A 12,249-nucleotide genomic window follows, 5' to 3' on the forward strand; every position below is an offset into this window, starting at 1 on the left:
ACATACAGGAGGGCTTTCAGAACTGATGTGCGAGAATGAGCTGATGGTCCACTTAAATAAAAGAGGACTTCATGCGTCAACATCTATGAATATATTATAAATTTCGAAACAAAATACCCATGAAAGATTATAGCTACAGTGTGGGTCAAAAGTTTAAGACCACAGTGAAATATCATGTAATTACACTTAAAACTTAAACTTTTGTAACAAGATAGCTACGATTGTTTTCTAAGCACTTACATCTATTTGTAGACTATAGGCTACTTCGCTAGATTTCATTGTTTTAGGCCCTGTATTGTAGACGTAATTAATTTTAAAATGTTGAAAGACCATACCAAAAATTACTATTTTATAAATACAGGATGGACCGTAAGTAGTGTCACTAATTTGAAGGGGTTATTCTTTGAGATATTTAAAAAAGCTTAATACAATTTTGTTCGTTTTTGCCTCCTTTTCGAGATAAAAATTGTTTTATATGAAACATTGTGAAAGCCATTGATTTAATTCCCAATATGCTCAGTCAGTTTAAGAGAGCAGTGCGTTACGATAATAAATGATTGAAAGAATTTTAGTTTTATCATTTAAATGTGCAGAAATGTGATCCCAAGAAATGTAACCTTGTAAAATTCCTTTGCAAAACAAAAAGTTACAAATCCATTTTAATATTATACTCTCATCTACATCTCGACCTCCCCAAAGGTCTTTTTCCCTCAGGTCTCCCAACTAATACTCTATAGGAATTTCTGGATTCACCCATAAGTGCTACATGCACTGCCCATCTCAAACGTCTGGATTTAATGTTCCTAATTATGTCAGGTGAAGAATACAATGCATGCAGTTCTGCGTTGTGAAACATTCTCCATTCTTCTTGTAACTTCATCCCTCTTAGCCCCAAAAATTTTCTTAAGCACCTTATTCTCAAACACCCTTAACCTCTGTTCCTTTCTCAAAGCGAGAGTCCAAGTTTCATAACAGTGGGTAACATAACTGTTTTATAAATTCTAACTTTGAGCTTTTTTCTTCTTGTTAAATTATATAATAAATACCAAGACAAATTAAATATTTATCATTATCATCATCATATTTCTCTTATAACATCACCATCTTTGACTGGCTAGGAATACATTCCAACTTTTAATTCCGCATTCTTTTCCAGATTTATACTAATAAAGTTTAATGAGACATAGAATTGCTGATTCACCAAATGCGAATTAAAATAAATTTGTTTCATTCTACTACGCCAACAATCAAAGACAAGGATGGGCATCATATTTATTTGGGTCCGTGCACAATCATGCAGATGACGTCGGTACAAATAGCTATGGTTCTTCGAAATAGCAAGCTCTGCTTTTTGTTCGTTTGGGCTATTCTAAGCACTAGACAGGTAAGCTGTGGAATTCCCCCTAGCAATGCAGTCAGCACCAAGTTGAGATCTCTGCTAACAGAACAATGAACATCAGACATGCTTACAAACTTTCGTCTCCTGGCATGGACTTCAGATCAAAAATCAGAGATCCACATGGATTTTGTTTCAGTATCTTGCATCTAATTACTTATTGCTCCTCCTTATGATGTGTTTATATGAAGTAAAGTTTGTCAAATCTATACTAATGATAAATCTGTAGCCAAAATTTTTCTGGTAATTTTCGATTTTCCAAAAATAATTGGTGTTAACATGTATAATTAACCATCCTGAACCCGAAAATCGCTTTCTGAAATTTTTGTTTGTATGTCTATCTGTCTGTCTGGATGATTGTTACCTTTTCACGCGATAATGGCTGAACCGTTTTATATGAAAATTGGAATATAAATTAAGTTCGTTGTAACTTAGTATGGCATTCAAAATACTTTATTTAAAAGGGGGGTTATAAGGCGGCCTGAATTAAAAAAATCGAAATGTCTCGCTTATTACTGATTTTCACGAAAAATATTACATAACAAAAGTTTCTTTAAAACTAATTTTCGATAAGTTTTACTCTATATAAAATTTTGATAGGACTGATATTTAATGAGATAAATGAGTTTTAAAATCACAATAACAACGCCATCTAAGGCGCTGTACTGAAATAAAAACAAATGACTTCGTCTATAAGGGGCCTTGGACAACAACAATCGAAAGCTATTAAACATAGCCTAAGAGAATGTTTCTGTGTTTGTATGAAGTAATACCGGAAGCTAATTAATTGTTTAATTATTATTTCACCATTGGAAATTGTAGTTTCTTTAGATGGACATAATTCTACAATGTTATTACAGTAACTTCTGAAACATATAGCAAGTAATATAAAGTATACACATTAAAACTAAATGATATGTCAGTCTTCATTAAACTATGGTTGCATGTAATAACAATTAAGAAACATGTTAAAGGAATTGTCATTGCACCAAATGATTGCTCTCTGGACCAAAATGACCGCATTTTAATTATTTAAATACAATATTAACATATTAAACGATTTATCCTTCTATCAAACACAAATGCTCCCTGGATCAAACGTCCTATTTTAATTATGTAATTACTTTATATTTATTTCTAACAGGTGCAGCGGAGCGCACGGGTACGGCTAGTGAAAGAATAAACCGATGTAAACACACGCACGTACTTTTGAGATCTTCAATTGCCTCTTAGATACATTACACGATTTCTTCCACGATATAGTCCTAGCGAAATGATCACTGGGCCCAGATGGATTTAAAAATGGTTCTGTAAGACCATAGTAATGCAAGCAAAATAAACTGTTTGAGAAAAATAAACTTCAAATTGTACACTTAATTATCTCTTTCAATTTAAAAAAAAAACTTGGGTTAAATGTCCCCAATTACAATTTAAACACTTGTCTAGTCTTCCACGTAAACTATTAATTACGCTCTGCAATCTCTCGCAATCAGAATTTCCTATTTCTTCTTGTATGCGTTCTTTAAATCCTGAAGCAACAATAACAAATACAAATGGCACTCGAGAGGAAATTGAATGCAGAATAAAACTATAAAACGCCTGCTATTATTCGGTTTCGGTTGAGAACCTAATGGGCCACTGACATCTTCCCTTCTTTTATTTTTTATTTTAGTAGGTTATTTTACGATGCTTTATCAACAGCTTAGGTTATTTAGCGTCTGAATGAGATGAAGGTGATAATGCCGGTGAAATGAGTCCGGGGTCCAACACCGAAAGTTACCCAGCATTTGCTCATATTGGGTTGAGGGAAAACCCCGGAAAAAACCTCAACCAGGTAACTTGCCCCGACCGGGAATCGAACCCGGGCCATCTGGTTTCGCGGCCAGCTCTCTTCCCTTCTCCCACACTTTCTCTTCTACTATTACAAAGAACTTGCTAATTTCTTAGATAACAACCCTGTAATATGAAAATAGGGGATAAATAAATGCACTGTATGTTTGGAGTTTGGCACTTAGCTAGTTTAACCAGATTAATTTTGGTGCAAGAATGATGAACATATCTCAATTCTAAGCGCACTTTGTGTTAACATTAGTATTGTAAAATGCTGTGAAACTGAACATGCAGAAAAATCATCTACATCCTGAGTGTATGAAAAATTGTAAAGCGAAACACATAGCTTCCTGACTGTATGAAAAATAATAGTCAAACTCTACCGCCAAATTCGAATTGTCATTACACGAAAAATATATAAAATTGACAAACTGTAACAGCCGTGGGACTGAAGCCGGATGGTCTATGGCGAGTCCTCGGCATCAACCCCTTTGATTTGATTACCTGGTTGGGTTTTTCCGAGGCTTTCCCCAACCAAAAGGCAAATGCCGGGTAATATTTTGGCGAATCCTCGGACCTCACCTCATCTCACTACATCTCGCCAAAATATTGTAAATAATTGCACAAAATTGTAAAAATTGTAGAAAATTACTAAATTGTAAAACTGTAAAAATTTGTAAAAATTGTAATTGTAATATTTAAAATTTTGACTTGTTCCACATCTTAAAGCTTCATTGCTCATGTAAGATCTATGGAATATAATGAATGAATGGATTGACACTTGGAGAATTGCACTTCCGGTTTAAAGAAAGGGTGCTTCCGGTCAATAAAAACTCAGCTAATTAATTAACCGAACATCATAGAGACAAAACTGATATATTTTTAAAGGAAAGTTCAAGCTTTCAGGTGACATAAAAAATATATAAATTTTAAGGAAAATTACGAGTAGATGAGCACCTTAAACTTCTGTTTCCAAAGTACTATTGAGTGATATCAGAGTTTACAGAAAAAAGTCTTATCAAAACGTTACAAATTTTCTCTTCTTGTAGGTCCAGTATAGATTCATCATAAAATGCTTATTTTGCAAGTAGACTCATCGTGATGGTAGTGAGACTTTATTGACGATGATGTGATAATAGTGATGGATGTTACGATGACAGTAATGTTATGGTGACCATTATAATTAATGCTTCATATGCAATCAATGTCAGGTTGCATGATATATTACAACTTGCTGGCAAATATGCATAGTATTCATTCATCTTTTTCAATAAAATCTTTCGTAACCCTGAAAGGAGACAGAAATAGTACACTGTGTAATTATTTTCAGCGTTGAGTTACTAGAAGCACCTCTTTCGATGAATGGTTTATAATTGTAACGTATTTAGGAAGTGGCTACATATTATTAGGCCTACATTAGCTATGTCTTTTTATACTGTGCAAATAAGAAGAGGAAGATGTTAAATTTTCTGTTGTAAAATATTATTTCGTTACTGTAAAGTTCAGGATAATAGACAGGGTTTGGAGGTGAATGGGTTACATCAGCTTCTTGTCTATGCGGATGACGTGAATATGCTAGGAGAAAATCCACAAACGATTAGGGAAAACGCGGAAATTCTAGTTGAAGCAAGTAAAGCGATAGGGTTGGAAGTAAATCCCGAAAAGACTAAGTATATGATTATGTCTCGTGACCAGAATATTGTACGAAATGGAAATATAAAAATTGGAGATTTATCTTTCGAAGAGGTGGAAAAATTCAAATATCTTGGAGCAACAGTAACAAATATAAATGATACTCGGAAGGAAATTAAACGCAGAATAAATATGGGAAATGCCTGTTATTATTCGGTTGAGAAGCTTTTGTCATCTAGTCTTCTGTCAAGAAATCTGAAAGTTAGAATTTATAAAACAGCTATATTAGCGGTTGTTCTGTATGGTTGTGAAACTTAGACTCTCACTTTGAGAGAGGAACAGAGATTAAGGGTGTTTGAGAATAAGGTTCTTAGGAAAATATTTGGGGCTAAGAGGGATGAAGTTACAGGAGAATGAAGAAAGTTACACAACGCAGAGCTGCACGCATTGTATTCTTCACCTGACATAATTAGGAACATGAAATCATGACGTTTGAGATGGGCAGGACATGTAGCACTATGGGCGAATCCAGAAATGCATATAGAGTGTTAGTTGGGAGGCCAGAGGGAAAAAGACCTTTGGGGAGGCCGAGACGTAGATGGGAAGATAATATTAAAATGGATTTGAGGGAGGTGGGATATGATGGTAGAGACTGGATTAATCTTGCTCAGGATAGGGACCAATGGCGGGCTTATGTGAGGGCGGCAATGAACCTCCGGGTTCCTTAAAAGCCAGTAAGTAAGTAACATTAGCTACGTCTTTTATACTGTGCAGATAAGAAGAGGAAGATGTTAAATTTTCTGTTGTAAAATATTATTTCGTTACTGTAAATTACAGGGTGTACCTAATTTAGAATGAAACATAATTCGCGTGACAGATGAAGATCGTGATAATTTTCGGTTAATTCAATATCCTTCCCAAGATTGCTGTAATTATAAATTTCTGGAATAATCTAGAAACTTAGCGGACCCGGAGGCAAATGCAAGGACGTCTCCTCCGGGCTAATGTTCAGCACAAATTAGGCTTTGTTTCGCTCTGTGATTGTGACAGAAATTAGCGTAGACCTTCGCAATTATGTAACAGCCTGACAGCGGAGATTTCCCACGTCAGGCAATCGGAGATGTCCCACGTTTTTGTCAAGTCGTTACTAAGCAACGCCATAGAGATCGTGGATTGCGCGCTGGCTGAGTCACCGTAAAGAGTAATTTGTCGCAGAACCTTCCAGCAATTGCAAATTAGGTTCAGCTTTAAAAAAGTATTTACAAAAACCAGTATATGATGCACATACCGCGAAGAATAAATAATGAAACCGAATTAATTGTAAAGAAACAGTGAAAGTTACGTTAAAAATCTATTAGCACACTGAGCTGCAAAAGAAATGCCGAGTCGAACACGCTATCGACTTGAAATATTATCGTGTTACGAGAACTTCACTAACGAAACAATAGAAATAGTGGTACGTAAATGAGGTGATTAATAAATGCGGTGAGTATAAAGATACAAACAGTTAATTTAACACACTCTAATTCTGAAATACTCCTACTTGACTATGGTATTAATTTCCAAATTTATCCAATTCTCTGTAATGATTCATTATTATTCATCACAATTTCAACCAACTCACTGGCGTCATATCGATGTATAATCGTTTCGACTTTCAGTTGCAGAAATAACTAAAATGCTCTCTCAATTAATATCATTCAATAAAAGAATTGTATTCCAATGGATACCATCCCATTGTGGAATCCTGGGAAACGAGAATGCGGATGCTTTAGCAAAGAAGGGCAGCACTGCTACTTACAGACCTGTTACTAAATCTACGTATTACTCTGTGAAGAGATTTATTAAATCTACATACTTAGACTTCAACAAACAAAATTTGATAACACAATCCCAAGGAAAAAAATGCAACTCTCTGCATCAAAATCCACAGTTAATTCCCGATTTACCACGAAAATCGTCTGTAGCTGCATTTAGATTGGCAACAGGCCATGATTGTTTGGCTAAACACCTGCATAGAATTGGAATATATCAGTCCCCTAACTGCCCATTGTGCAACTCAAACCAAGAAATGGATTCGGAACACCTCAAATCTGTGCTTCAGTGGCTGGTCATGATAATATCTTTGAAAAATATTGGAGTGCAAGAGGTCAAATTACTTTATTGTCAAACGCCTGGCATTAGAAAACAACAACAACACTTTCAGTTGCATTGTTGTCTCGAGACTAGGCCTCATGGAATGTGGAAGCGATTATGAAGTAGTTAACGAGAAGGCTCCACCTTGTTAAATTTAAATGCGGGGAGTATAAAAACAGAAATATTATCACACCTTTATTTCAAATCCTAAACATTCTTACAATCCCAAAAATGCTCACAACAACAATCTCGAACAACATAAAAGTTTTACGCAATTACACGGATTCGATGAATCTTCCGTCAATTTTTTTTCTTTACTACTTTTGCACCAGAATTCATTATAGTTCTTCGCTTGTTTTTTTAATTTATGACAATGTCTAGCATATCTGTTATTTTTTGTTCAGAAATGAAAGATAAACGTAATTTTGTGTTTATAGAGAAGGTAAAACTATCTCATAATTAAGATCATACTTAGAAAAATAGTTTTATTGGAAATATTTTGTATACAAAATAGCTAATGAGGAAAGTACAATAATTAATATGCTGACGTCAGCGATCGTCGTAAGTCTGTGCTCTGTCAACCAAGGAGTCTTTACTCTAAAGATGGAATCTGAATGTGAGTAGTTCCGAAACGTTGGACGTACTATTTGCAGCACACGCTAGAATAGAAAAGTCATTTTCTGAGCTCTGTATTGGTCCCGGTATCCTTTCCCACCGGTAAAGACTGAAAGTATTGGATTTGTACAATCTTCTAGCTTCAAGAATTCGGTCTTTCGCCCGTTCTTTTCTCACAGAAGTAAAGATAAGAACAAAATTCACATCGTACACGAGCCTGGCTCTTATAGTAGTGGGTAGAAAATTTTTTGTTGTGTACTTTTGAATTGAACTTACTTTGCTTACTAGCTAAAGAAAAAAAAACATTAGAAATTCGAGTATTTATAAACTTGTGGTCCTTCTTACCTGGAAAGGGGGTCCACAAAGAGAGCAACCATCCCCGTGGCAACGAGGACGCAGCAAAGGTAGATGCTGCTGATCTCGTAGATCTCTGAGTCCGGAGGCCTTTCGAGGTTGTCGTTCCCTCCGTTGCCAACCACGCAGAAGTTAGAGCCACAAGATCTTAGAGCCTCTTCCGTGGCATCTGTTCCGTTAGAGGCACCTCCTTCGCCGGACGAGAGCACTGAAACAAGCACAGAATTAACATAATTATTTTCTGTTACATCTGTAATATTACGAAAGTTGGGTGGCCGTATGAAAAAATGCTTAGGTGTAACGAAAACTGTGTAAATAACATTTTCCAACGGGAAATAAAAATATGTACAGTAGTGGCAAAAAACAAAAACCGGACCGACTCTTGTAGCTGATTTCAGAGCCTTGTTCACTCCAGAGCACGATAGACTGGTAACTAAGACTTTCGTGGTTCGAATCCTGCCTGGGAAGGAAACTTTTTTTGTTCCTCATTCAAATTTATTCCCAATACTTTTCGATTGCAGCAATATTTTACTACTTGATTAATTTATTATTCCCAGAACATGAATTTTATCAGCAATTGAAAAGTATTGGGAATAAATTTGAATAAGGAACAAAACAAAAGTTTCCTTCCCAGGCAGGATTCGAACCACGAAAGTCTTAGTTACCAGTCTATCGTGCTCTGGAGTGAAGAAGGCTCTGAAATCAGATACAAGGGTAGGTCTGGTTTTTTTTGCCACTACTGTACACCATTTAATTGGAAAACCAAGGGAGTTTCCTCAGTGTTTTAACGCTGGACTTAAATTCCTGAGGTCCATAGTTTAAATCCAGGAGCATGTCAGTCTGGGTTTTGACGTAGAATACATTTTCCCCTCACCGAGTGTGGAACCCCGTTTCAGGATGCGTGGTGAAACAAAAATGGCAGAATTTCAAATGATGAAAGATTGATAGAACAGTGAAAAATCCTCTCCGGCACCAGGACTTGAACCCGGGTTTTCAGCTCTACTTGCTGACGCTTTATCCACTAAGCCATACCGGATTCCGTCGTAATTTCGTCATTTGATTACGAAAGATAACAGAATAACTGAGATACTTTATTGCATCCAATAGTGTAAGATAGTGTGCCGCGCTAAGTATCGATAGTACAACTGGACCTGATCGATTATCACGCTATATTTTGATCAAAGAGTACAGCTACAGCAATATTATGCTACTTACTCTGTGCTATTTGTTTTTTCTTCTGTGGTTACAAGACAACTATCATCATCAACTGCAATCGATACGAACAGCTGGTTAGAGAGGCGGCAAGTTTTATGTGTTATTTTAAATCGCTACAACGCAAGAGAAACTGTTTTTGCATATTAATTTCTGCAATTTTTTGATGCGTTAAATTGAATCAGATGAACAACTTCAAGGCATGTGAAGATGACGACAATTATTATTCCTTGATTCGGTCCAGTGATAAAACTGCTTCTAAACTTTCTCATACCTCTGACTCATTGGACTATACAATAACGAATCCCCTCAGTTTAAGTTTAGTTTTCCTTTAATAATGGCAATAGATAATATAGTATGCGCCAAATAAACAGTACTGAAATTATCGCTCATCCATTGTCACGTTTCCCTAGCAACGAAGTATTTATTTATTTATTTACTTATTTATTTACTTATTTACTTACTTATTTACTTACTTATTTACTTATTTACATATTTATTTACTTATTTACTTATTTATTTACTTATTTACTTACTTACTTATTTATTTACTTATTTACTTATTTATTTACTTATTTACTTACTTATTTACTTATTTATTTACTTATTTACTTATTTATTTACTAATTTACTTACTTATTTACTTATTTATTTACTTATTTATTTACTTATTTATTTACTTATTTATTTATTTATTTACTTATTTATTTATCTATTTATTTATTTATTTTATACAATAGTTTGACATAATGTGAATTTAGTGTTGTGTTGATTTCTGCAATTCTGTGGTAGGGAGGAAAAAGGTCTTAAGTCAATTTTTTTTTATGAAAATGAGATTTTTATATATTCTGAAAGCGGAAACAATTCTCTACAATCTGGTAAAACGGCTAAAGTCAAATAAGACTCCTGACTGGATTTATAGAGCGTTACCAAACATCCTACGTACTTTTTGAATCGAGAACTCACAGAATAAACGGCTTAAGAATATTTGAATGGGTTATTTATGAAAGGGCCTAAGTCTTGAATACTAAATTGTTAGCAATTTAAGAAAAACTGCTTATAGGCCGAAATTTTGAAATTAAGGCTGAATTAAAAATTGTATCATAAATTCTACTAAGTATTAGAGTGTGAAACTTAGTCCTCTTCATATCTAAATCGATGTATCTACACCCAGAGAGCAGTATTACATTACAAATTCATTTTTTACAAAATAATGACTTAGGCCCTTTCATAAATAACCCATTCATTTAATACTTTATTCCTTACAAACCATCACATGTTTACTTTCCATGCTTCCCTATTAAAAATGTCTAACTTGTATTTTAGCTATTTTATCACATACTGATGCCCTTTCCTTTTAAAACTTTAAGAACCAGGGTAAACAGTCCTATAATTGTTTGAGACTCATTTTACATTTCTAATAATTTACATTTCTCATTTATTTTGGCTTCTAGTCTTAAAAGGGCTTAAGTGCGGCTATTTTTGGAAATAACAAAGAAAATTGTTAAATGAGCAACGTTACTTATTTTAGAAGAAATATAAACAAATAATATCCAGGAAAAAAACTCTTAATTAAAAAAAAAAAACTCTATAATTGACACCAATTTCAATCTTTCTACTGCTCTCCTGAAAAGGATAAAATTTTTACTTAAGACCTTTTTCCTCCCGGCCACAGAATTATGGTTCTCACAACAGAGCAGAAGGTGTTTATCATGGAGCACTATTTCCGGTCATACGGAGTATTGGAATTACAAACATGCTCTGAAAATCAAGATAAGTCATTATAACATGCAAGGCGACATAAGACTGATCCCGTACGACGGAACTTCTCGACGACAGCTAACACTGTTGTGTTATTTGTACTGCTCTTTAACGTGGCACAAGCCCCCCTGACGTCCCACTCCGTATGACAGGAAAAAATGCTCGACGATAAACACCTTCTCCTCTGTTGTGAGAACCATAACTGCAGAAATCAACAACGCTGAATTCACAATGTGTGAAACTATTATATACTATAACAGTCTTACTAATAAACCGTGTATAGTTTTTATACGAGACTTATGCAGAGTTGAGACAGAAAACGTTACTAATAAACCGTGAGTAAGCTATGGACGTATAAACAAGCTGTAACTATACAATGGGAATTGCTTTGCAGTAGTTATATACACGAAACCCCTTGTTTAAGCGTTGTATATAGCGAAAAAATGGCCGCCCCTCTAACAGCTGTTCGTATCGACTGTCATTTTATGATAATGGTTACCTTGTAACCACAGAAGAACAAACCAAAGATCATAGAATTATTAGAATAATATTGCTGTAGCTTGTACTCTTTGACCAAAATGTAGTGTGCTAATCGATTAGAGCCAGTTGTACTATCGATATTTAACACGCCACACTAGAGCGCTCTACCGGATGCAATAGAGAACCTCAGATATTCTTATTATCTTTCGTAACGAAGTAATGACGAAACTATGACGACGTATGTAGTGATTATTAGTAAGGAATTTACACACGACTTATAAACGAGCTACTCATTGTATAAGTATAACACAGTTAAACGTCTGTATATAGAGTTTTTATTAGTAAGACCGTAAATAAATAAATAAATAAATAAATAAATAAATAAATAAATGAAAGGTAAAAAGGTAAAGGTATCCCCGTAGCATGCCATGAAGGCACTTGGGGGGCATGGAGGTAGAGCCCCATGCTTTCCATGACCTCGGCACTAGAATGAGGTGGTGTGGTCGGCACCACGCTCTGACCGCCTTTTACCCCCGGGAAAGATCTGGTACTCAATTTTATAGGAGGCTGAGTGAACCTCGGGGCCGTTCAGAAAGTTTGGCATCGAGAAAAAATCCTGTCACCACCTGGGATCGAAATAAATAAATAAATAAATAAATAAATAAATAAATAAATAAATAAATAAATAAATAAATAAATAAGTTAGTTAATTAATACTTCGTTGCTAGGGAAACGTTGGCAACGGATAAATAATAATTTCACTGTCGTTTGTTTTGTCCGTACACCGTATCTACATCGTTAGATATTTTTATAGCTGATGTAACGCAAAGCAT

The 12,249-nt window shown here is 34.9% G+C and overlaps 1 protein-coding gene and 1 long non-coding RNA gene across 6 annotated transcripts in view; one reads left to right on the forward strand and one right to left on the reverse strand.

Annotated features, from left to right (window-relative positions):
• LOC138716310 (UNC93-like protein) overlaps positions 1-12,249 on the reverse strand; it is a 298,280-nt gene that overhangs the window by 56,169 nt on the left and 229,862 nt on the right. For all 5 annotated transcript variants that reach the window (XM_069849261.1, XM_069849259.1, XM_069849256.1 and 2 more), the window contains one exon: positions 7,955-8,171. In XM_069849261.1, coding sequence (XP_069705362.1) covers positions 7,955-8,171 — 217 coding nt within the window. The remainder of the gene's footprint in view (positions 1-7,954; positions 8,172-12,249) is intronic.
• Positions 1-12,249, forward strand: part of LOC138716311 (uncharacterized) — a 417,126-nt gene that overhangs the window by 2,873 nt on the left and 402,004 nt on the right. The window lies entirely within an intron of this gene.

This window comes from Periplaneta americana, chromosome 16 (genome assembly GCF_040183065.1).
Source record: "Periplaneta americana isolate PAMFEO1 chromosome 16, P.americana_PAMFEO1_priV1, whole genome shotgun sequence".
Classification (NCBI taxonomy): Eukaryota; Metazoa; Arthropoda; class Insecta; order Blattodea; family Blattidae; genus Periplaneta; species Periplaneta americana.